Genomic DNA, 25,147 nt, shown 5'->3' on the forward strand with positions numbered 1-25,147 from the left:
CATGACCAATAATGTGGGAGATCAATATCTGACCTTTGACCATGAAGGATGCTTTGCATTCACAACTTCCCGCTGCGTTGGTCAGTTTGCAAGAGTAGGATCCTGCATCAGATCTCTCCAGCTGTTCGATTTCAATGGACACTGAATTGTCCTGCTGAATGAGTTTGTGTTTCACACCACTAGAGATTTTGGTCCCATCTTTCTGCCATTCCACAGAGATGGGCAGGGAACCAGATATTTTGCCACATATCTGAACAAAGGAGCCCAATATCTCCTGCATTTCTACCAGGGGTTTGATGAAGCTTGGGGCAATTACTTGATCTGTTACCAAAAAAATAACAAGAATGTTATCAAGCTTTATTCAACATGTCACTATGTACCGCAGGAGTTTCATGTTTTTCACACCAACCTAGTACGATCACTTTGACTTTACAGGTGCAGCTACTGATGTGGTTTGCCACCTCGAAGACATACTCTCCTTCGTCCTCTTTCTGAGCCGACTGAACCTTTAGGCTGCTGATGTTGTTCTCAAAGACCAACTTGTGCTGTCTGATGGACTGAAGCGCCCTGCCATCTTTCATCCATTTTACTTTGAGCTCAGGGGAGCCCGTCACCTTACAGTCCAGACTGACGGGATCTCCCACTGTAACCTTTATCACTTCAGGTTTCTCTGTGATCTGAGGAGGTTCTACAATGCAAAACAAAATCAAACATTCATATGGTTTCTCACAAAGTTAGGACCATGGAAAGCTTTAATACCATGATTAGTTAAGCACAGGTATACCTTGCACCGTCAGGGTGGCAAAGCACTTATCCTGCCCGGCCTCGTTTACCACCTGGCAGGTGTATTTCCCGCTGTGCGTCACCTCGCAGGTGGGAATCCTGAGAGTGGCCACATTGTTCTCAAATGTTCTCTCAATCTTTGGATCCTCCAAAATCCAGTTCTCATCTTTTTGCCATTGTACAGAGAGAGTGGGAGAACCCTCCACAACACACTGAAACTCAGCCATTTTACCCAGAACAATGGCAGTGTTCTCAATCCTCTTGGTGAATGTTGGTGGTTCTATTAGAGGAAACCAATGAAATATTTAAGTAAATGGTCAGTTATTACCTCAAAGAATAAAAAATGTGGATTTGAAATTCTGATTAGACTAACCTTTGAGGTTTAGCGTAGTCTTACAAGTACAGCTTCCCACCTCATTAGCAACTGTACACTGGTATTCACTGACATCTGCAGTGTCACACTTGTGCACATCCAGACCCACAGTGTCGTTCATCTGGGAGAAGCTGTGTTTAGCACTGGGTTTGATCTCCTTTGCATCTTTGTGCCATGTTATCTCAAATGGACCAGTCCCAGCTACCTGACACTCAAAACAGGCACTAAAGCCCTTCACAACATCAGCCGGAGCCAGCTCTTTAATAAAGGATGGCGGTTCTGAGATGAGAGAGAACAAACTGTCACCTACCTTTTTCGGTTAATTATCTTTCTAAATATTATATGGTACAAACAGACTCCATCAGTATTTGATGAAGATTTGGAAGCAAGGTTTCCCAGATAATTGTTTCTCGCTGGTTTGAGACATATTTTGAAGTGTTTAAAGTCCATTAATCTGTTGAGTCGGGTAATTTATGGACAAAGCCGATTGTCAAAATTCTCAATTTGAAATCTTTTCCTTTTAGGAAACCAAATGTAAAATAGTTATTTGCAGCAGAATGGCAAATAATCCAGGAGAGGTGGGAAACCATTGCCTCCAATCTTACGGTCTTAAAAGTGCTGCCCAACGTCTCCTGACACAACTAACCTTTGACCTTGAGCTCCATGCTGCAGCTCTCGCTGCCGGCCTCATTGCGAGCCTCGCAGTAGTAAAGCCCACTGTCTTTGGTGTCGGCACTACAGACTTCCAGTGTGGCCACAGAGTTAACAAAGACCAACTTGTACCGATCGCTGTGGCTGATCTCAGAGCCTTCTCTGAACCAGTAGATGTCTATCTCAGGTGTGCCGGTCACCTGGCACTCAAACACTTTACTCTGACCGGGACGGACCACGGACACACGAGCCGGGGTTCGTGTGAACTTAGGGGGCTCTAAGAAAACAAAATAAAATGATCGATGTAACCATCAGACAGACGGCAAAGGGAAAACCATGATCTCTATAATGTTGACAATGTCTCCATCCAAATGTTGCTAAAATGTTAAGCAAGTCAGTGTGTTTCCATCAGTTGTTTTGTGAATAACCTGAAGAGGCAAAACAAGATGCCTTTATTACAAGCCATATTCACTTCCCAAGCTAGTGTGGCATTTATTTACTGATTTATTTGCCTGTTTTGTTGAATTTTAGTCTGAAACAATATCATCAATCAATAAGCCTTCATAGCATCTTCTCTTTGACTGACTCTTCCAGCTCAGGAAAGAACATTTAGGCTTTGAGGTATTCAAGTGATTGTGAGTGTGTGGGTCTATACAGTCACTTCAAACAGCAAAGATTTAAATGAAAACACTACCAACTTTGAAGTGAAGCGTTAAGTCAAAGAAAAAGGAACTCGTTCTGGATTCAAAATGCCAATAAGAACAGATGGATGGAGACATATTTACTGACTCAGTTTGACATAAAGAATATATTGACCTTTGACAAAGAGCGCTGCCTGGCATGAAGTGGAGCCCACGTCGTTCTGGATTTCACAGACATAGTCTCCAGAATCAGAGGTTTTAGCAAAGAAGAGCTCCAGAGAGCTCGAGGTGTTGTCTTTGACCACAGAGCGGTCGGCACTGGATAAAATCTCTTTCTTGTTTTTAAACCATTTGGTGGTCAGTGGCGGCGTGCCAGAGACGAGTACGTTAAACTGGACTTTGGAGCCCGGCAACACATTCATGGAATCAGGCTTTTCAAGAATGCATGGTGGTTCTGGAAGAGAAACAACAAAGATCCTTTAAGATGTGTAGCTAAACTTTGATGAAACACATCCACCTCCTGATAAACACCAAAAACAAACCTTTGACAAACACGTTCCCAGAGCACTGGACGGTTCCTGCTTTGTTTTTAGCGATGCAGGTATAGCTGCCGCTGTCTTTACTGTCAAGATTAGAGATTTCCAGGAAAGCAACATTCTCAAAGAAAGTGCATTTGTGTTGCTCATCAGTCTGGATCTCTTTCTCCTCTTTGTACCATTGGATGGTTATCGGCAAGGAGCCGGAGACCAGACACTCCAGATGAGCAAACGAACCTTTGATACCTTCCGTCTGCTTCAGTTTTCTCGTAAAAGACGGAGGAATTATTTGATCTAACATTGATAGAAGGAAGAAAGAGGTGAGAAGCAACTTTCAAAGTACGACGTATTTAAACAAAACCAATGTTGAGTTATTTGTTACACATTCAGAACTGACCGAGAACGGTGAGTGTGGCCTCGCAAGAACTTTGGCCGACATCGTTTGAAACCTCAAAGGCGTAGTCACCGCTGTCACCTTTCTCAGTTTTAATAATCTTGAGCACAGAGCTGGTGTCTGTGCCATGGACTTTATATCTCTGGCCTGAGGTCAGCTCCTTGCCAGCCTGAAGCCATCTGGCCTTCAGAGGTTTTGTGCCTGAGAACCGGGCCTCCAGCGTGGCCGGATCCCCCTGAGTCACACTGATAGACTTGGCCTCCTCCGTGACCTTAGCTGGCTCTGAGACGTCAAACAACACAGTCAGCAAAGAATCTCTAATCGCAGAACTAAAGTAAACAACAACTAAAGATGCGTTCGGTCATTATCAACTCATAAAATGATGTGTGACTTCATGAGTTGATAAGGATCTCCTGAACGCACCTACTGTATCTTAACCAACCTTTGACTGTCAACACTGCGGAGCACGTCTGGCTCCCGGCCTGATTCTGCGCCTGGCAGGAGTATTTGCCTCCATGTTTGCTCTGTAAGTTGGTGAAGTGCAGCAGAGCCGTGTTGTTCTCATATGTAATCTGAATGTGTTCGGCCTCTTTGAGCTCGTGGTTGTCTTTGGTCCAGGACACAGTCATGGGTTCTGAGCCCCTCAGAGTACACTGCAGAGAAATCTCTCTGCCAACCAAGGAGCTGAGGTTCTCCAGCTTTCTCACAAATGATGGTGGTTCTACAAGGAGACATTTTTTAAGAATATTATTGGCTTCTCTGAAATAAATAAATGCCTACTGAGCAGTTGCCAGGTCAGGATTAAGCTTTGCGAGGCTATCCAAATAAATGGAGCAGATTTAAATATCAGCAGCATCTAAACCAACCTTTGAGCGTTACTTGACAATCACAGGAGGCCGTCCCCACTTCATTCTCAACAGTGCACTGGTACAAGCCCACGTCTCCTGCCTCTACTGCCAGCACCTGCAGGGCTATCAGGTCGTCTTTCACCGTGATCCGGTGTCTCTTGTCATTCCTGATCGGCTTTGTGTTCTTATAGAACAACACGGTGAAAGGGGCGGAGCCAGAGACCTGGCCCTCCAGCATCACCTCAGAACCTTTCACCACATCTTTGGGCTCCATGCTACGCACAAACAATGGCGGGTCTGGAAGAGAACAGCGGACGTGTCAGCGCGTTACACTGGACCACACAAGAGTGATCCACTTGAGTTTCACTGTGAAGTTGAAAATGCTTGTCCTGAATGACTTCTTCTAGCCGTAATGACGGTCAAGACTTCCTCAGTGTTTACCCTACGGAGAGGCCACGCTCCACTAGTCTCACCAGTGGTGTTCAATTATGTCTTCATCCACCAGGGGGCGTGACGTCTTGACAGGATAAATGCTGACGATTTGTCATTTGAACCGAAGCAAAGAAAAACGTCTTCAACGTCACAGTAAAAGTCTAAATATGGGAGAAAGAACGAATCACTGGAACCAACCTTTGACTGTGACTGTGCTGCTGCAGCGGTCACTACCAGCCTCGCTGGACGCCACACAGACATAATCTCCACTATCCTCGACTGCACAGTCGCTTATTTCCAGAGACGCCACTAAGTCAATCGAGGCCATTGTGTATTTAGGACTGGAGCTGATCTCCATCTCGTCCTTGAACCATTTGAAACCGATTACGGGGCTGCCCGTCACTTTGCACTCCAGCTTGGCGGAGTCGCCGCTGGTGACGAGTTTGGTCGCCTCGAGCTTCGTCACAAACAAAGGAGGCTCTGAGAGAAGAGGTTAACATCCATTATCAGACAGAAGACATGGTTTTCATCATGTTTCAAGACATTCTTTTCATGCAGCCGAACACGACGGTGAAGACGGGCACCTTTCACAAAGAGGACTGCGGTGCAATCCACCTTCCCAGCATCGTTGGACACTTGGCATGTGTATTTAGAGGAGTCACTGGGTTTCACAGAGTTAAGCTCCAAAGAGCTCGAAGAGGCGTCTTTCTTTATGAAATATGAGCCTCCAGATATAATCTCTTTTTCCTCTCTGAACCACTTTACAGCTAAAGGAGCTGTTCCAGTGAAGGTTGGTCTGAAGGACACGGTGGTTCCTGGAATAACATCCTGGTTGTCAGGTTTCACTGTGAACACTGGGGGCTCTAGAGGCCAAAAACAAAGATTGCATTTCATGTTAGCATGAAACTATTGACGGATTGTACACAACAAATCAAGGCACAACATAAAGCCGAGCATTCATAACCTTTGACATAGAGCGTGCCGCTGGTTTCCTTAAAGCCGGCTGAATTGGTAGCTCTGCATTTGTAAACTCCAGAGTCGGCTTTCTCCAGCCGTATAATTCTCAGCATAGCAGAGCTGTCTTTGAATTCTGGCTGGAATTTGGATCCAGATTTCATTTCCTGGTCGTCTTTGAACCAAGCTATGGTCATGGGTTGGGACCCAGACACTTTACAATCCATGGAGACGTCATTACCAATGTTACCATCAACTCTTTTCAGGGACTTGGTGAAAGTTGGAGGCATTATCCGATCTGGTTGTTGAAGAAAAAAACATCTCATGCATTAACACGATTTCATCCTGTTTTTAAAGAATCACTTCGCTAAAATTTAAAAGGAAATAACACTCTGTCTCTAACTACAGACTATTGCAGACTGTAGAATAATGTTAGTCCCAAAATGTGTGTCAAAGTTTGTTTCCTTGTGGTTATAAACACATGTATAATGTGGAAGTAAGACGTTTTGAGTTACTAAGACTTGCCATAACATAACTAACCTAAGATCGTGACCGAGCATGTGCACTGGTCTTTCCCAACTTTATTCGACACCTCCATCTTGTACTCTGAAGTGTCTCCTCTTTCTGCCATAAGAATCTTCATGGTGGCAATATTGTCTTTCAGAGTCATCTTATATTTACGGCCACTGATCATCTCTTTGCCGTCTTTGAACCACTTCACTTTGAGGTCTGGGCTTCCAGAGATCGTGCACTCCAATGTGGCAGAATCACCTGCAGTCACACTGATGGACTCTGCAGGTTCTACGATTCTGGCAGGTTCTGGGATAAGACATTATTATTATTATTGTTATTAAGATATAAGAGATTAGACACAAGAACCTATAGAACTCAACATAGTATCTCTGCATCAAAGACGTCAACTGACCTTGCACGGTCAAGGTAGCTTCGCATTTTTGTTGGCCAGCCTCGTTCTCAGCTTGGCATGAATACTTGCCGCCATGGCTGATGGCCACCGTTGTTATGGACAAGCTAACAACATTGTTCTCAAACGCCATCTTGATGTTTGAATCATCATCTCTCAGTATTTCAGAGTCTTTCGTCCATTTAACAGAGATGGGAGCCGAGCCCTTAACGGTCCCCTGTAGTTTTACTGTGTTTCCCAACACTGCTGTAGCACTCTCAACCCTCTTTGAGAAAGTCGGTGGCTCTACAAGAACAGTTCAAGGGTTAAAAACTGAGTTTGAAGAATGAGATGAAACCTCGGTGAATACCATTGATTAAACTCAGGTTTACCTTTAAGTTTAGCTTGGGCCTTAGTGATGACTTTGCCCACATCATTGGATACGACACACTGATAATCTCCAACATCGGCACTATCAAAGGTCTGGATCTCCAGCCTCGACAAGGTATCTTGAAGAATTATTTTATACTTCTGATCACCGGAGATGGCTTTCTTATTTTTCAACCAGCTGATTTCAAAAGGAGCTGTTCCCATGATCTCACACTCCAGCTGAGCAGCTGCTCCCTTCACCGCCTCAACAGTCTGCAGCTCTTTTCTAATGGATGGTGGCTCTGGTTGTCAGAAGGGTAAGTAAAGTGTAGGCAGTTAACACCAAAGGTTTTCTAAAGTTCATAGGTTAGTGTCAAGTAAATGCAAGATTTGACAAACCTTTAACAGCTATATGAGTGTTGCAGCTCTCGCTGCCGGCATTATTTGACACCTCACAGGTGTAACTCCCACTGTCTGTGACCAAGAGGTTCATTATCTCCAAAGAGGCAACTCCACTCTTGAAAGAGATTTTATATTTTTCTCCATCACCAAGCTCTCTGTCATTCCAGAACCAGTGGATGTGAAGTTCGGGCGATCCTTTAATGGTGCACTGTATGCGTGCAGCTATGCCTTGTTTCCAGGTAATCTTAGGTTCCAGTTTCCTAACAAAGGCAGGGGGCTCTGAAAGGAGTGTTTGATTTAAGTTCATTGTCAAAAGAGACACTTGACAAAAACAAAATAACCAAGACAGAAAGGAAAACACGATAGCGGTGCATATTATTAGGGTCAGCTTGCAGTTGGCTGACAACAGCAATAATCCATTTACGGAAAGATCTTCTCCAGGATCTTACCTTGAATAGTCACCACAGCCTCACAGGATGAGCTCCCGGCCTCATTCGTGGCCGTGCACACATATTTCCCAGAGTCCTTCAGTTTGGACTTGGGAATGTCAACAACAGCGACCTTGTCCTCAAAGGACAGTTTACACTCCATGCTCTGGTGGACTTTTTTGCCATCCCTGCTCCAGGTGACGGTCACACCAGTGTCCTCATCCACCTGGCACTCCAGCCTCAGCGGGTCATTGACAGCAGCTGACACTGGCTCAAAGGTCTTAACAAAACTGGGCTTGTTGATAACCTTGAGCTCTGTGGTAAAAACAGCAGTGCCAACACTGTTGGAGGCCTTGCACAGGTACACTCCCTGGTCAGTCAGCTCAAGACTTCTAATGAGAAGGGAATACTTGTTCTTTTCACATTTCATGACATAGTTCCCTTCGGAGGAGACGGCTATGTTGTCCTTGTGCCAGACAACTTCCATGGGGGAGGTTCCAGTGAGTGAGCACTGGAGCAGAGCTTGTTTGCCCACGTATAAAGTCATTGGGTCGGGTTTTGATACAAATACCGGCGGGTACATTTCTATGGAAAGTAGGTAAAATATACAAATAAGTTGAACACATTTTTTGAAAAGTGGAAAAATTACACCAACATCAAAAATAATCTCAGCAACCTCGGTGATCGACGTAAAACATGAGAAAATGTGATCCTCAACATCGTTAAAATCTTGCCAAACGTGACACAAGATCCAAGTCATGTACAAATCATCACTTCCGCATTGCACCATAATGACTCAGGGAAAAACACATTGCAAATATATAATTCTCTCTCTCTCAAACAGGTAAAGCAATACTTTAACAATAATAAAAAAGGGTCCCACTGGGCCTTACCGGTGACGATTAGCATGGCGGTGCAGCTGTCAGTGCCGTGTTTGTTTGAAGCCTTGCAGGTGTATTCGTTGCTGTCGGCTTTGACTGGGTTTAGGAGCTCCAAGGAGGAACTGGTGTGGCGGCTGAGGATCCTGAACTTCTCGCTCTGCTTGATTTCAATGCCAGACTTGTACCATTTGAAGGTCACACTCGGCGCGTCCTCGATTTCACATTCAAACTTGGCCTGGCTGCCGATGTTTATCTCCAGAGGCATGATTTTCTGCCTAAAGACGGGTGGCACTGAGGCACACATGGAGAAAAAGGTAAACTTTACTCATAGAATCTATGAAGCTCAGTTTAAAGAAAATCAACTGACAGGTCAGGTCAGGAACAGGAATGGTGGAATGTATGGTGGAACAATGGTGGACACAGGAATGACTGTGGAGGAGAAAATCTGCAAGAACATTAGCCCCATGGTTTCACAAAAGGCTGGTATGATAGCACGTGATTCTCATGGGGCTAGGGTTCAGGCTACAAGGTGGAGAAACAAGGTGAAAGATGAAGCATTGTCAGGTTGAAGTCCTGGAAGCATGCAGAGAGAGATGAGTGAAGGAAATGGACCTAAAGGAATGTGACAGACCATGAGTTTAAAACAAAGGAACCTGTTGACACAAATATGCCAAAGGGACCATGAAGAAAAACATGAAAGTTACCTGAAGACCAGGATCATGACAACCATTATAGCAAGAAGCTCATTGGCTACAGAGCCTTTAGATAAACCTGCATGGCTGTGACGGTCCTGGTCTTTAGGCGATATTTAACCACACGATGATGTGGAACAAACAAGACATAGTGAGTTAGTACCAGTGCCCTGCTGAGGGGTTAATGCTATGAAATGAATATAAAGACCAGAATGAGATAAGTCTTGAATGAAACTGACTCATGTGAATGATTAGTCGTTCTCAGAGAAAGTGGATGAATGAATGACACATTAAGTTTTACTGTTATCAAACCTCTTGAGACCACAGTGAGTCTTGAAGACGTTGAAGTCCTGCCGGCCTCATTCTCAGCCTCACAAACATATTCTCCTTGATGCCTCTCTTTGACAACTTTGTTGATAACCAATGTGTATGTGTCGTGGTCTTTGGAACACTTGAACTCTTTGCCAGATTTCACCAATTGCCCATTGAAAAACCAGTTTACCTTTGTGACGTACTTAATGGTGGTGCTAAAAGTTATCTTACTATCTTCATCGACGGATAAATCTTCGAGGGAGGTGACTATTACAGGGTGTTCTATCTGTTCTGCCTTGGATACAGTGATCTCCTCTTTAAAGATCTCCTCCCTGTGCTCCTTCTGGATGCTCACATCCACCACCTGTTCGGTGCGAACGGTGGTGGGAGGCAGGGTTGTGGTAACAACAGCCGCTCCTACAGCTTTCTCTGTACTTTTCACCGTCACTGACCTCACTTCCTGCCTTGACACCTGCACCGACTGCTCAAAGGACACGTGAGACTCTGTGGAGACTTTGATCTGAGATAAGATGGACTGTTCCATCCTTGCTGCCTTGGATTCCTGCACCACAACCTGTTGCTCAGCGGCAGCACATTCGACTGCCATTTTGGACTCTGTCTTGAGTGCGGCAGCCTGAGATTTAACAGCAGTGAAGTCCACCGCACTCTCTGCCACGCTCACAGTCTCTACCGTGGATGACAGCATTTGCTTAGAGCGGGCCGAGGTGACCTGCACCCTTTGAGGTTTGTCTAGCTGCATAGTGCCCGGCTGGTCTGAGGTAAGAACGTGAGCTTCCTGGTAAACTATGGAGTGGAAAGCTGCCTGGAGTTCAGTCCTGAGGTCAGCTGTCTGAGGGTATTTACCCTCAAAAGCCAGGGTGATCTCCATGGGGGCACCTGTTGTTGTGACCAGGTATGTAAACATGGCCCGCTTGGGCTCTCTCTGAACCTTGACTTCCTGTACCTCTACAGCCTGTAACCTTCCCACCACGTCAGCCAGTAACACCGGCCGGTCGCTGGCCGTAGCGGACTGAAGAGCATCTCTGAGCTGACGCCGAATATTCAGACTGAAAGGTTTAGGGATCTGAATCACAAATGTCATCTCTTTGGGGAGAGTGGTGCTGTCTTTCGATTCCGATGCCATAAGGGACAGTTTCGGCTGTGTGGTGACGATGACTTTAGTGGACTCAGACTTAGTGATCTCTTGAGAGAGCTCACCGGTCAGCACTCGCTTCTCGTCCATCACTATAGACTGCCTGACTGACTGTCCCTCCTGGATCTGAACAGCAAAGTCCTGTTCTGCTGCCTCTAGAAGGACACTACTCTCGGTGGAGATCTCCTTCTCCTCAATCTGGATCGGCTCTGTGGGAAGTTTTGGCTCTACCGCCATCTGGCAGGTGAATTTATCCACGGCGGTGAGACTCTCAGTGTGGCCCTCCTCTAAGGTCTGACTGTCAGCCACACTGGGGACATGCAGCTCGTTCAAGCGATCCTCCTTCTGCACCAAAGCTCGCTGCTGCTTGACGTCGGAGGTAACTGGCGTCTCTTTCGGCAGCTGCATGGGCTGGAATGAGAGCTGGAGGATGTTCGGAGGCCTGGGTTCAGTCCGAAGCTGAGACTGAAAGCCCGTCACGGACAGATCCAGCTCTGTGTGATAATCTGCTGTGAGCTCCCTTCTCTCCTCCGAGGTGGCTGCGTGCCTCCTCGTCTTTTCTTGTTTCTGCACCGCCACCTGCTGGTCGGGCTTCTCAATTATGAGGATACCCTCTTTGGGTAGCGCCTCCACAGGTTCGGATGACTGGAGATGCAGCAGAGCAGGAGCCTCTTTCTGGGGCTGGATAGTCATGGTGCTAGCCTTGGCCTCAAACTCTGATGTGTCCTCATAAACTACTGTCCTCTGCTCATCCTGGGTAACGGTGTGCAGCAGAGTGGGACTCTTTCTAGCTCCTGCCTGCTCTGGTGCTGGTTTCTCACAGGTGAAGCTCTTCTCAGATGGAAGGAGGTCCTGGTCTGTGATAACCTGCAGGTGCAACAACTGCTCTCCTTCTACCTGTGACTGAATGGACATGGCACTGTCCAGACCTGGCAGCTGCTGAGTGGGCTCAGCCTGCAGCATTTGCTTCTCTTCAGCAGTTAGAGCTATCTTCATCACTCTATCCTTACATAGATGGGCTGTCTCCTCAGTGGGCCTCGCCATGGAGAACTTAGTCTCCTTGGAAAGAGTCTGTTTAGACTCGCTGACTGAGGCCAAGAGAGGTTGGTGCTGTTCTTTCCCTACAGAGGACTTCACAGCAGAGTCTGCTGTTGCTAGTTCAGTTGTGTGGCCCTCAGCAAGCACCCGTTTCTCTGCAGACTGGGCTGAGTATAAAATCTTAACACCTTCTTTAACCTTATAACCCTTCTCCTCCGGTGCTTTGGGCATATCCTGAGACTGCTCTTTTAGGAAGGGCAGTTGTGACTCAACTTGATGCCCACTGACTAGATGTTTAGGTTCTGAAGTGGGCCTGATGGTAGCAGACTTCCTGTCGGCCAGAGACTCTGTGCTAACAGTAGAAAGTGGGGTGAGCTCCTCAGCAACAGCTGACATCACCACTGACCTCTTTTCTCGAGCTTCCTGGAGCTCAATGACCTCGGGGCTTACAATGCGATCACAGTGCTGCTCTGTGAGGTCCTGGCTCTCTTCAACGGACGACGTAAACGCCGTCATGTGGAGCTGTTTCACGGGAACGGTCGAGACCTGAGGCGGGCGGGTGGGAACCACAGACACCCTCTCCTCCATCTCGTGAGACTGAAGCACTGCTGCCTGGTGGGTCAGCTGCTCGCGATGAATAGTGGCAGCAGAGATTTCTAGCTCGCTGAGGGAGCCCACTTGCTCACTGGGAATTATCTGCCGGTCTTCAGTGCCGATGGTGTAAACCATCTGATCTGACGTGGCTCTGTCCTGGCCCGGGAGGCTGACCTGGTACAAGCGAGACTCTGTCGCTTGTTCCGTCATTGAAACCTTGTAGCTTTTCTTCTGAACCGTCGTCAGCTGCTCCCGTTTGTGCGAAACAGAGACGGACTCTCTGAACACAACAAGCTCGGCGCTACAAGACGCCTCCCCAAACTGGTTGGAGGCCTTACATGTATACAGACCACTGTCCTCCTGTTTGACACTCTTGATATTGATAACGCCAGATCCATCTGGGTTGGCTATAACGATGCAGTTTCTACTGGGCTGGATCTGAAAAGACCCCTTGAACCACTTCACACCAGGGATCGGATCACCACTGGCTTTGTAATTAAAAGAAACCTCCCGTCCTTCTGAGCACCTCACAGGTTGGATCTGAACTGTGAAAGTAGGAGGTTGACCCGTGACCTTGAACATCTTCTCTACCCATTTCTCTGCCTGGCTAACATCTGACTTTTTCACCTCGAGGTATGTGGTGCACGTTGTCTGACCGAATCTGTTGGTGGCAGTGCAAGAGTACTCGCCCTCAAACTCAGATGTGACCTTTGTGATTACTAGCGTGTACTCCTCCTTCTCCTCTATCAGCTTGTAAATGGAGGAGGTCCTAATGACCTTCCCGTCGTGAGACCATTGAACGGTCGGCTTTGGAAGGCCGGACACTTTGACGGTGAACCGGGCCGTTTCCCCGGTGGTCACGGCTGCTGGGGCGAGCTGGCTGAGGAAAACTGGCTTTTCTTTTTTCTTTTCTAAAGAGGAAGAGTAACGTTTGGACTCTGGCTTGAGTTCAAGTGTTTTTGTTTTCTGTGGTAACTGGACACCAGTGTAGTAGGTTTCCTCTTGTTCTTCCACAGTGGTGACGGTGGTGCTACAACGTTCTGTTAGGAAATATTGAGCAAGACTGATAACAATATCCGCAAGACAAAAGCTGTAATATTAACATTGAATTGACAAACGGAATAAACAAAGAGGAGAAAGTGAGGGCTGTCTTTGACCACAGAAGTTGTTAGTCCACTAATAGTCGTAGGATTTTCTCCAATTAATCGATAAAATGGCACAATTTAAACAAAAAAACAATCTTTCAGTTTACAAAGACCCCAATTATCTATTAGTTGACTAAGTGATGAAGAGACGACAGCCCTTCCACATATATACTAAAACTAAAAAGAGATTAGATGCTTCATTAAAATAAACATGTTGTGAAAATAAAAGTTTTTCCCCCAAACGGATAGATGATTCATTGACCTAAAAAGTTGTTTATTTTCTGGTAATATATCACAATTTAATTTAACTGTTTTGCTTTTAAATGTCCTTAATTACCAATCAATTGTAATTCATTTTAAAACAAATGTTTGGTAATTAGCATAATTACCAAAAACTGGATTTTATTTTTTGCAAAAAAAAGAAGAAAGAAAACAATATCTGTTGATGTATTGATACTGGTATCAACACATCAACAATAATACTAAGTCGTACACAACATGAGTAGTTTTTGACACCTGCATTTTGTCCGTAAATAAGATGATTGACAAACGGACCACGTAAACACCGGGCGACCATGTTCACCAATTTAAATTGTTAAAAAAAAAACGTAAACTTCGCCTTTAAATCATTCATATTTTTATTATATAAACTCTGAGACAAACCAACATGACGTCTGTACAAATAAACCATGAACTTCTATCTCAATGCTCAATCTACTACTCATACACTCCTAAAATTACACATATTTACATCAAAACTTATATTTAAAAATTTTTAAAAGTTTCACAGTATTATCCATTTTTAAAATGTGTACTACTCTATTATGAAACACTTGCTTTATGAAAATCCTAAAAATGTCATTCACACTCCAAAATAAACAACTCAAAGAAATCAGAAAAAAAATACTGCAACAAACTTCCCAAAAATCACACAAGCAACAATAAACTGAGCCATTTAAGTGGGAATTATGACGATATAATCTTGATAGTTTTCAGATTGACTTTTGATACGATGATCTAATATTTATATTTAATAATTACTGCTATTGTATCTATTTCTTATTATTCAAATGTATTAAAAACCACACTTTTTGCGGTTTTTGCGCAAAACTCAGGTGACATCGATAATAATAATTTGTTTCCTTCTGCAGGAGATCAAAGTTTCCTTTCTTATCCTTATTAGTGTTAGTTATTTAACAATTAAGAGTTTGTTACACAACACAGTTTCTACATGACATGTAGTTTTCACTGCTAAAAAAATTTTATTTGACATTTTAACTCATAATTGCTGCTTTTTTCTGGTAAAACCAGACCAAAAATATATTTTTACGTTAGTTCTGATTTATTGAAAATATTCCCAGCCCTGATAATTATAGGTGGTTTCTAAAGTTTATATTTATTTCTGATATGGATTATTTAAAAATAATTTACCTTTTCATTTTGACTTTGTAGTTTCTACATTCTCCTATTGTCAAAAATGTAACAAAAATAAATACCTAAAATGTCAATATGTATTTCTGTAAAGGTTTTCTTGTATAAGAGATTGTTGTTTCACACTTATGTCTAACATTCCTAGTTGTTGTTGTTAACTTCTGTAGTGCAAACCGATGTGAACAGCACGTTAGAAGCAGACATTACCTCATATTGTCATAAATACAATGTCAAAGTTAAAGCAGCTCACATTTAAAGTGTAACCAGATAACAAAAGCAAACATAAACCCAGATTTTTCTACTAAAAATGAAAATAAAACTGTATAAAGACAAACAATTATTCACTGTTTTTCCCACATGACTACGGGCTGGTTGCACAAAGATACATTTCAACTTTTCGACTGTGTTACACAAGTCTTGGCTTTGCTCTTAGACAAATACCTGCAATCTACTTGCAATTTGTAAACAGTGTTAAGCAAGCAATTAAAAAATAACATTTTTAGAGGGCTTATAGATGTGAAAATATTTAGTTTTATTAAAGCTGTTGCTTCACTCATTATGTTTACCAGTAGAGCAGCTTGTAAAGTTTTATTGGTCAGTCTTTTTTTATTTCTACAACCTTAAAGTAGTGAAGAATTAGCAACATACAACAAAAGAAGAGTAAAGGTATCTTTGTGCAACCGGACCCTTCAACCTCTAAAACACCTTCAGCAGCGCAGCAGTTTCAATGCAACCGGCTATGTTTTGGATGATGCACCTGTACTCACCAGCATCACTCTGGGTCGCGTTAGTAATGAGCAGATTGAAATGGCCTGCAGTTTTCTCCTGGATTATACACCTGCTGTCAGTGACGCGGTCCCCGTCTTTGAACCACTCGGCGGTGGGGTTTGGCTTACCGCTAACTAGACACTGGAGGATAACTGGCGTCCCTACGGCCGCGGTAACGTTAGTCAACGGGATGACGCATTTAGGGGACGTCTCAGTCACCTGGAACTGGAAGCTACACATATCAGAGGACTTCCCTTTGAATTCTATTTTGTCATCTTTTGCAGGTTCAGCAAATACATCGAAGTTGACGCTAACATATTTCTCTCCCTGTTCGCTCATTTCGTTGTCGGTCTTGGCCACCAGCCTGACCGCCCGCTGTGACTCATCCGCCTCTTGCTCAAACTCAAACTCAAGCTCAATTTCTGACACCTGTTCGCTGTCGAACGATGTGTTTCCGACCACCAGGTCGAACTTCTGTGGCTGGACTTTGGCGCTTCCTAAGGACACGGCTGTCAACTCCCTGCCTCTGGTCTTCCCTGAGAAAGCTTTGGCGTTTACCACCACCAGAGAGGCCCGACACAGGGTCTCCCCAACAACGTTGATAGCCCTGCAGGTGTACACTCCGCTATCCTGTGTGGTGACTTTAAAGATCTTCAGGAAGTGGTTGTCTCCATCAGATGAGTGCAAGTATTTTTTGTTATTGTGGGGAATTTTTTTGTCTCCTTTGAACCAGGACACGATGGGAGAAGGAATTCCCATCAGTGAGCACTCAAACATGACCGTGGTACCTTCGGGGGTTTCCATGTCACAGATGGGATTGATGAACCTCGGAGGCATCTCCGTGACCTCGAAAGCTATTTTCAAATCATCATGCTCCTGGGTGACAAAGTCCACGGCACCCTCCTCATAAATACTCGGCAACACATCCAAAGATATGATCATGCTCTTGTTGTCGGCGGTATACTCAGGGATGGTGATGATCTTAATCTGTCTCTCAAATTCTTTCACCTCGTTTTCATCCAATTCTACTTCGAGCAGAATCTCCTGAGGAGAAGGAGAACGAGAAGAGTCGTCTTCCTCCACATCAAACTCCATCACGTGCTGATGGGTGACCGCAGGCGGAGCATGCATGAACCTCACTTCCTGTGACACAACCACCACTAAAGCAACACTTCTGGCTTCCCCAACGTAGTTCACAGCCTCACAGATATATTCTCCCTGGTCGGCCTTTCTGACGTTGTTAATCGTTAGCGAGATGCTATCGCCGTCTCTCTCCATTTTAAGTCTGTCGTCTACCACCAGTTGCGTTTTGTTGCAGAACCACTTCACTTCAGGGGAAGGCAGACCGAACACCTCAGCGTAAAACGTTAGCGATTCATTCTCAAACACTCTTTTCTTAATGAGCGGTTTGAGGAAGGCAGGAGGGATTCCCTGCACCTTTTCCTGAAGGGTTGCCAGGCCCAAAGACCCTATTCCCTTGGTGAAGTATGGATTGTCATCCACGTTTATTCCAGGAGGGGTTGTTTCAATGCCCTCATCACCAGGTGATGTCAGGAACTGAACAGGAGAGAAGAACCTCTCACTGGAGTCACCTGTCGAGGGTCGCTGGTGTTCTACAGGGGAGAAGGGATATTCTTGAGGGGTCATGAACCCACCGGTGGTATCGGAACTTGCAGTACGGAAGGACATGTGGGACTTTGGAGTGTGGAAGGACTGTGCAATTGGCTGCGAGACCTCAGTGGACGAGCCCGGGGTGTAGAACCTCTCGGCTGCCTCACCAAGCTCTTCGCTCACAGTGCTGCCGATCTCTATGGACATCTCAGACTCAGGGGACAGTGGTCTTCCCCAGTCTGTTGGAGGGTTGTAAAAGTCGTACACAGCACCAAAAGTGACCTCCTCTTCCTCCATGGAGCCAACTGCTGAGGCCTTATCCAAACTACCCTTTTCCTGTAAAGATGCGACCGGGCTTTGAGGTCCCTCAGCAGCAGCAGCAGCAGCATCCTCAGGGACAGCAAGTGCTTTAACTCTGCTGTCTACTTCCGGTTTAGGATTTGACTTCACATGGACATCAATCATTTCATCTTCACCCTTGATTTCGGAATGTGGCTCAACTACATCAGCAGCCATGTCCTCGGCTACCTCTCTCACATCGGCCTGGGACTCCGGCATACTAAGAAAGACACCACTGTCCATAGAGGGCTCTGGGATTGAAATCAGCTCCTCCCCTGAAAGGACCATACCGACAACTTCAGCTTCTCTATGAACAGAGGAAGACCCTTGAGTTGCACTTTGTCTCTCAGGTTTGAGAGGCGCAGAAATAGTTTTTGGATTAACAGCTTCTTTGACTGGAGCTGAAGTTCTAACGGAGTGTTTTACTGCAGGAACCTTTTCAGACTGGAAAGGAATGAAGCTGCTAGTTCTGTCAAATGTATGCACAGTGTCCTCCCTCAACATCTCCACTTCAGAGACCTCCATTTGTTGAACTATAGCAGGTTTCTGTGTTTTAGGCCTGACCAGGTGTGGAGACTCCTGCACTTCCTCCACAAACTGTTTAATAACTCCATGGCTTTCTGCTAAAACTGCTTCCTCGTCAACATCAACAGATATCACAGAGACCTTGCCGTCTTCCTCCTGAGAGGAGGTAGTCTGGGAGATTGTGGCAGAGACAGGTTTGGGTGCTACAGGAGTCTGGGAGGAAACTGATTTTTCTGAAGCAGGAATAGTTTGAGTGAAATCTGGTTCAGCTCTACAAGGAACAGCTTTGGGAGAACCTGGATTTGCTGTCCTAACTGTAACAAGTCTATCACCACCTTCTGCATGGACGGTGTGGGGTTCAAGTACTCGTTCCTGCTGGTCATGGGAAATGGCCACCGCGGGTATAAACTCCTCCGGGAAAAGAGTTTCCTTTCTCTGCTCCTCTGGAGAAGGGGAAGTCAGCGATGCAACTGGTGAGTCCGATTCAAAAGCTTGTTTAATCTGAGAGACTTTTATCACAGCGGCAGAAGCCGGCAGACCACAGCCCGATACAGTCGGCGGCTCTCTCGAGATACAAGGTCTGGCTTTTGGGGCTTTGGCCGCCTCGGATGGAGCTTGTGAACTCAGAGGGTTATCTTTTGACTGAATGACACCATCATCAGTGTGAGTGATGGCAGCTTTGTGGAATACAGCAGGTTTTATAACATCCTCAGTTAAGCCAACGGGAGACCTCCTCACTCTCCCAGACGGAGTAAAACCACCACTCTCTGAGAATTGCACAGGCTCTGCAACTTTAAATGACACATCAGATATGCTTGCAACCTCTCCCATTTTATTTCTAGCAACGCATTTGTACACTCCGGCATCAGCGTACGTAAAACTGCTGATATACAGCCTGTGCACTTTATCATCTACCTCAACTCTGTGTTTTCCGGCCGCGATTTCGAGGCAAACGTCGTCACAATACCACGTGACCTTTGGGGCAGGTTCACCTGTGATGACACACTCTAACACAGCAGTGTTGCCCTCAGAACAGGAGGTATTCTCTAATTCGCTGACCACGTGAGGAGCTTCGCCAGCCACATTGAAGGAGAAAGTAAATTTGTGTTTGACAGTCTGAGAGGCTTCGTCGTCGCTTGGCACATCTGAGGGTTTCTCCGTGAAAACCGGAGGTTGGTCCTCACTGACTTCCTCTCTCATCTCAGGGAGAGGAGTGGCAGAGGTGATTCTGATTTCTACAGGTGAGGAGCTAAAGGATTCATCTGAGCAGCGGTGTCTGTGGATGACCGCCAGAGGTACCTGTAGTGTTGCCTTTGCTGAATCCATGTAGGTCTTAAGTTCAGCTTCAACCATGCTCTCCTGGTTTTCCTCACCTTTCTCTCGCTCCGCTCTAACTACGACCTTCTGTGTGGAGCCTGAAGCTCTCGGCACCTTTTTGTCAGAGATTTCAAGAGTGCCACTGCAGATGGATTTGCCATGTTTGTTGGTTATGACACAGTCGTATGTCCCCTCATGGTCTGTTGTTGGATAGAAGACAGTGAGCTTTGATATGTTGGTTTTGCTCATGGTATCATAGTCGGGGTTGTGAGCTAATGGGTGGCCATCTTTGAGCCAGGTGACTGTGGGCAGAGGGTCACCCTGGAATTGACAGGTAAACTCTGACATCTCACCGATTTTTACTTTGACCGAAGATATTTCTTTCACAAATACTGGACGGGAGCCTCCAGTATCGCCTTCTTTCATCCACTTTGACTCTTGACTTTGGTGAACTCCCTCTTTCAAATCTGACTCCTCACGGACCCTCCTCTCCTCCTTCTTTATAGCTCCAAGTTCAAGGCTTTCTGCACTCATTTCACCACCCCGTTTGGACCTTAATGAATCTCCACTTCTTTCCTCTCTCCTTACACCTCCAACATCCTTCTGTTGTCTGTATTTGCTGCTCTCGCTGGTAGTTTCCAACTCATCTCTCCTCTCTCTCCCCTCTCTGAGCTCTGAATGGAAGCGTTGGCTGCTGGGTTTATCTGCAGTCATTGTGAATTCCTCCCTGGTTCGCCTCCTCTCTGCCTCTCCTCCCAGATCCTTCTGTGGACTACGACTCCTGACTGAAGAAAACTCTCTGGAGGACTGATGAGGGCTCTCATCCCAGGATGAGGCAAGTCCATATCCCTCAACAGGAACATTAGTATGTTGGGTTGGAGAGTATCCTTGAATTTGCAAAGCTTCACGACCCGATCTGTCTTTTGCAGAAATAGATTTGAAATCGTACGAACGTTCAGTGGGCACACAGACACCTTGTGGTAAACCAGAATATGTAGGAGAAGAACCACAAGGAGGAGATGGTTCGTACCCAATGGCATGTTGAAGAGGTAAAGTTTGTTTTGTTTGCACGGCTCCACCAGCAAGAGTTGCATGTGGTGGTGGAAGGTCACTGGGTTGGTTTTGGTGACAAATTACACCACGACGGGGTTCACTGTCAGGAACATGGGAATCAAATAGCAACCCGGTGCCAGGCTGCTTGCATCGATTGTCCAAAGCCCACTCGGACTCCAGTTCAGCTACTTCCTCTTGTTCGACCACATCTTGTTGCCATTTCAGAATGCGCTGAGCCAGCGCTTCCTCCTCGCTTACAAAGTACTCACTGTCCCTCTGCAACCTCGTCTCCCGGCCCTCTGTCAGCTGATCAGCCTCATTATCACGCTGCTGATCTTGGAAACCTGCAGGAACCGACTCGCTTAAAAGGAACTTCTCTTTGGCCGTTTTTCCCGGGAAGCTCTTCTTGCTGCGGACCACTTCAGGATGTGGATTTGATTCCAAAGCAGACGAATCTGCAACATTTGTTCCAGCCTCAGTGGTCCTCTCTGCCCTGATGTTTGAGTAACCCTCCACCCAGTCGGACTTCTCTTTGGCCAATTTTTCCAGGAAGCTCTTGTTGCTGCGGACCACTTCAGGATGTGGATTTGATTCCAAAGCAGACGAATCTGCAACATTTGTTCCAGCCTCAGTGGTCCTCTCTGCCCTGATGTTTGAGTAACCCTCCACCCAGTCGGACTTCTCTTTGGCCAATTTTTCCAGGAAGCTCTTGTTGCTGCGGACCACTTCAGGATGTGGATTTGATTCCAAAGCAGACGAATCTGCAACATTTGTTCCAGCCTCAGTGGTCCTCTCTGCTCGGATGTTTGAGTAACCCTCCACCCAGTCGGACTTCTCTTTGGCTGTTTTTTCCAGGAAGCTCTTGTTGCTGCGGACCACTTCAGGATGTGGATTTGATTCCAAAGCAGACGAATCTGCAACATTTGTTCCAGCCTCAGTGGTCCTCTCTGCCCGGATGTTTGAGTAACCCTCCACCCAGTCGGACTTCTCTTTGGCCAATTTTTCCAGGAAGCTCTTCTTGCTGCGGACCACTTCAGGATGTGGATTTGATTCCAAAGCAGACGAATCTGCAACATTTGTTCCAGCCTCAGTGGTCCTCTCTGCCCGGATGTTTGAGTAACCCTCCACCCAGTCGGACTTCTCTTTGGCCATTTTTTCCAGGAAGCTCTTGTTGCTGCGGACCACTTCAGGATGTGGATTTGATTCCAAAGCAGACGAATCTGCAACATTTGTTCCAGCCTCAGTGGTCCTCTCTGCCCGGATGTTTGAGTAACCCTCCACCCAGTCGGACTTCTCTTTGGCCATTTTTTCCAGGAAGCTCTTGTTGCTGCGGACCACTTCAGGATGTGGATTTGATTCCAAAGCAGACGAATCTGCAACATTTGTTCCAGCCTCAGTGGTCCTCTCTGCCCGGATGTTTGAGTAACCCTCCACCCAGTCGGACTCTGGCTCCACAGCTTGCTCTTGTTCCAACAGAACATTCTCTTGCCATTTCATTATCCGCTGAGTCAAGGCCTCCTCTTCACTGACAAACTTCTCATTTTCATTCTTCAGCTCTGAGATATTCTCTCTCGACAGCTGGAGCTCACGCTCTTCTCTTGTCTTCTCAAACAACATCTTCTCTGCTCTGACTTTTGTTCGAGGCGATGACTCAGCTTCCACTTCTGCTGCTCTGGATTTTAGTCGAGATGTTGGTGCCTGCTTGTCTTTTTCCAATTCTACTCCTGGTCTGGCTTTCATTCTGGCCTTGGGTACAGGGGCAGTGATTTCGTCCTGTTCTACTCTATCTTTTACTTTGTGTGACTTTGCCGTTGATGTAGTACCTTGGTCTACAGTTGCTCTTTTCTCCACCAACTCCTGTTGGCTGTAAATGTGCCCCTCAGGCTCCATGTACTGAGTCTCTGCCGGCCTGGGCAGATCAGTTTCAGGGTGGGGTACCTCCTCTTCTGACATTCGCATACCGTGCTGCCATTTCCTGATCCGCAGAGCGAGGAGTTTCTCCTCACACTGCATACGCTCAGCGTCCAGGCTCTTCTCATACTGAGCCCTCAAGGACTCCCCTGCACCCTCCTCTTCATATGGATCAGCTGGTTCTGGTGTTACAGCTTCACTCAGGAACCTCTCTTTGTTAGATTTGACTTGCCTCGGCCTGGGGGACTCTTTTAGTCTTTCCTCAACACTGGCCTCCATGGTTCTAAGAGACAACTCCGCTTCCACTTTTGCTGCTCTCGCTTTTACTCTGGGGGATTTTTGTGCCGGCATGAGTGCTGCTTCACCCTTTATTTCTCCTGATTTGGCTTCCATCGTGGCTGACTTTGTAAGCAAGGACGCAGAAACTTCCACTTCTTCTCCTCTATCTTTTACTTTAGGGGATTCTGGCGTTGACACATTTACCCATTTAGGATCTACCAACCTTGCCTTCATTCTGGGTGATTTACGGAAGGATTCTGGCACAGCCTCCGTTTCTACAATTGCAGTTTTCTCCATCACTTCCTGCTGGGGGTAAATGTGCCCCGCGGTCTCCATGTACTGCATCTCTGTTGGCATCGGCAGATCCGTTTCAGGGTGAAATGTCTCCTCTTCTGACATCCTACTCCCCTGCTGCCATTTTCTGATCCGCAGAGCAAGGAGTTTCTCCTCACACTGCATCCGCTCAGCGTCCAGGCTCTTCTGAGCCCTCAAAGACTCCCCTGCACCCTCCTCTTCATCTGGATCAGCTGGTTCTGGTGTTGCTTTGTCTTCCGTTGTTACCGCTTCATTGAGGAACTTCTCCCTTATAGATGTGACTGGCTTAGGCCTGGTTGATACCTCCGCTTCAGAAGGCACCACTGCATCAGATTCTCTGCTCTCAGTGTACGTTGTAGTTTTTGGGTACGCTAATGTTTCAGAGTACTGGACTTCAGGGTGACGCAGCTGGACCTCAACCTTTGTAGCTTCTACCGTTTGGTCAGCAACCACACTGTGACGTTCACTTACCATATGCTTGAATCTAGTATCTACCCGAGATTCAACAAAACTGTCAACCTTTTGATCCTCCAGTGTCTCTGAATATTTTTCACCTGATTTCCTTTCCGTCTCTGGCAGCAGCGTGTCAACCAACTCCCCTCTCATGATCTGAATGGCCCTGGTTCTAGACTGAGGCTCAAATGAATGCCTCATACGAGGCCGAGAGGGGTCCCTTTTTGAGCTCTTACCTTGAAACTCCCCGGGACTCTCCCCCAAATCAAAAGGTTGATTGAAATGCTGGACATCAGGCAGAGAGGCAGGCTTGACCCTGAGCCTCTCCACATAATCTGCATAGCTCGACTCACTAGCAACCGATTCCGACTCAAACTCAGAGGAGGACATGGTGGAAATAGAGAGCCTCTTCTTCTGTTTGACAGCTTTTTGGAGTGTGGTAAGTTTGATCCTCACCTCGCTGTGAAGGCTCTCTGTGTCACTGAACCTCTCGCTGTATCGGTCACTACACCGGTCACTAAACTTGTCACTGAACCTGCCACCGGTGCGCCGGTCACAGTAGATATCACTGAATCTGTCGTTAAAGTGCTCAGACCGGTCGAACATGGGGGGAGGGGACGGGGCGCGCTCGGACGCCGTCTCCAAACGTTTGGACTCTTTCTCTACCTCTTTGTCTTTTGCGTGGGAACCGGACTTGAAGTATACAGTACGCACCAGAGTTCTCTTGGATCGAGATCTTCCCTGATGAACTTTGGACATCTTGTCAAATGGAGACCCTACACACCTGAGGTCCACCCTAAACTTCCTCTCTTTCCTCTGCTCTGCCATGGTGTCTACGCTTTCATGGGCTTTAGCAGACCGCCTTACGAAGCCCAGGTAGTTAGCGGACTGCTCCTCCTTCAGTGAAACCAAAAGTGATGCTGTGGACTCGGCAGAACCCTCCGTGTTTAGCGCCATTACCTTATAACTGCCCGAGTCCTTCTCTTTGATGCTATCGATAACCAGACTGGTAGTGTGCAGGTGCATCCTGCTGTCAGTAGAGATCCTACGTCTATGCGCTTTAGGAATAGATTTATTATTATGAAACCATAGGATAGTTGGTGGAGGACATGCAACCAGTTTACACTTTATCTCTACTGGTTCTCCTTCCAGGACCGATTGGAACTTAAGTTTCTTAGTGAAAGAAGGTTTGATGTTCTCCGTCCACGAGCTGATGGATGAGGTTCTGCTGGAGCAGCGTTTGGCCGACACCAGGCCGTGATCCAGGAAGTCCTCGGTGTCGGAGAAGGCTCCTCTCAGCTGTCGAGTGCTGGTGAGTTCTGCGCTGCTGTGCGGTGTTTCTTCTTTTCTTTCTTGGTAAAACAGCTCTGCAAATATAAACAGAGAACGGTCAGCCTCCAGGGGTAAAAAAAAAAGAGAAGGATTTGAATGAATCATTAATGGAAATATTAAATGCATGCTGGGAGTCACAATGCTGTAAGAAATAATTTCACTCACCATATTTGTTCGAATAAACGCAAGATTCTTTTTATTAGAAACCTGCAGGAAGTTTTGATCCTTCGTCTGTGGAAATTTCTTCAAAACATAAATTATTTTATTATCATTAAAAAAGCAAAAT

The 25,147-nt window shown here is 46.1% G+C and overlaps 2 protein-coding genes across 2 annotated transcripts in view; both read right to left on the reverse strand.

The window, feature by feature from the left end:
• ttn.2 (titin, tandem duplicate 2) overlaps positions 1-25,147 on the reverse strand; it is a 202,061-nt gene that overhangs the window by 142,399 nt on the left and 34,515 nt on the right. Inside the window, exons 42-61 of the mRNA XM_079170044.1 lie at positions 9,598-13,422; positions 8,606-8,884; positions 7,734-8,297; positions 7,282-7,563; positions 6,906-7,184; positions 6,538-6,819; positions 6,153-6,431; positions 5,623-5,910; positions 5,243-5,521; positions 4,857-5,138; positions 4,245-4,523; positions 3,821-4,099; positions 3,382-3,660; positions 2,991-3,278; positions 2,624-2,902; positions 1,803-2,084; positions 1,157-1,435; positions 785-1,063; positions 410-688; positions 34-321 (exon numbers count right to left, since the gene is read on the reverse strand). Coding sequence (XP_079026170.1) covers positions 34-321; positions 410-688; positions 785-1,063; positions 1,157-1,435; positions 1,803-2,084; positions 2,624-2,902; positions 2,991-3,278; positions 3,382-3,660; positions 3,821-4,099; positions 4,245-4,523; positions 4,857-5,138; positions 5,243-5,521; positions 5,623-5,910; positions 6,153-6,431; positions 6,538-6,819; positions 6,906-7,184; positions 7,282-7,563; positions 7,734-8,297; positions 8,606-8,884; positions 9,598-13,422 — 9,450 coding nt within the window. The remainder of the gene's footprint in view (positions 1-33; positions 322-409; positions 689-784; positions 1,064-1,156; positions 1,436-1,802; positions 2,085-2,623; positions 2,903-2,990; positions 3,279-3,381; positions 3,661-3,820; positions 4,100-4,244; positions 4,524-4,856; positions 5,139-5,242; positions 5,522-5,622; positions 5,911-6,152; positions 6,432-6,537; positions 6,820-6,905; positions 7,185-7,281; positions 7,564-7,733; positions 8,298-8,605; positions 8,885-9,597; positions 13,423-25,147) is intronic.
• Positions 14,149-25,014, reverse strand: LOC306703894 (uncharacterized protein). Its single transcript, XM_079170043.1, has one exon. It carries the CDS (start codon positions 24,985-24,987, stop codon positions 15,655-15,657), a length of 9,333 nt encoding a protein of 3,110 aa, XP_079026169.1. The 5' UTR covers positions 24,988-25,014; the 3' UTR covers positions 14,149-15,654.

The sequence above is a fragment of the Pholis gunnellus genome (genome assembly GCF_910591455.1).
Source record: "Pholis gunnellus genome assembly, chromosome: 12".
NCBI classification, from domain to species: Eukaryota; Metazoa; Chordata; class Actinopteri; order Perciformes; family Pholidae; genus Pholis; species Pholis gunnellus.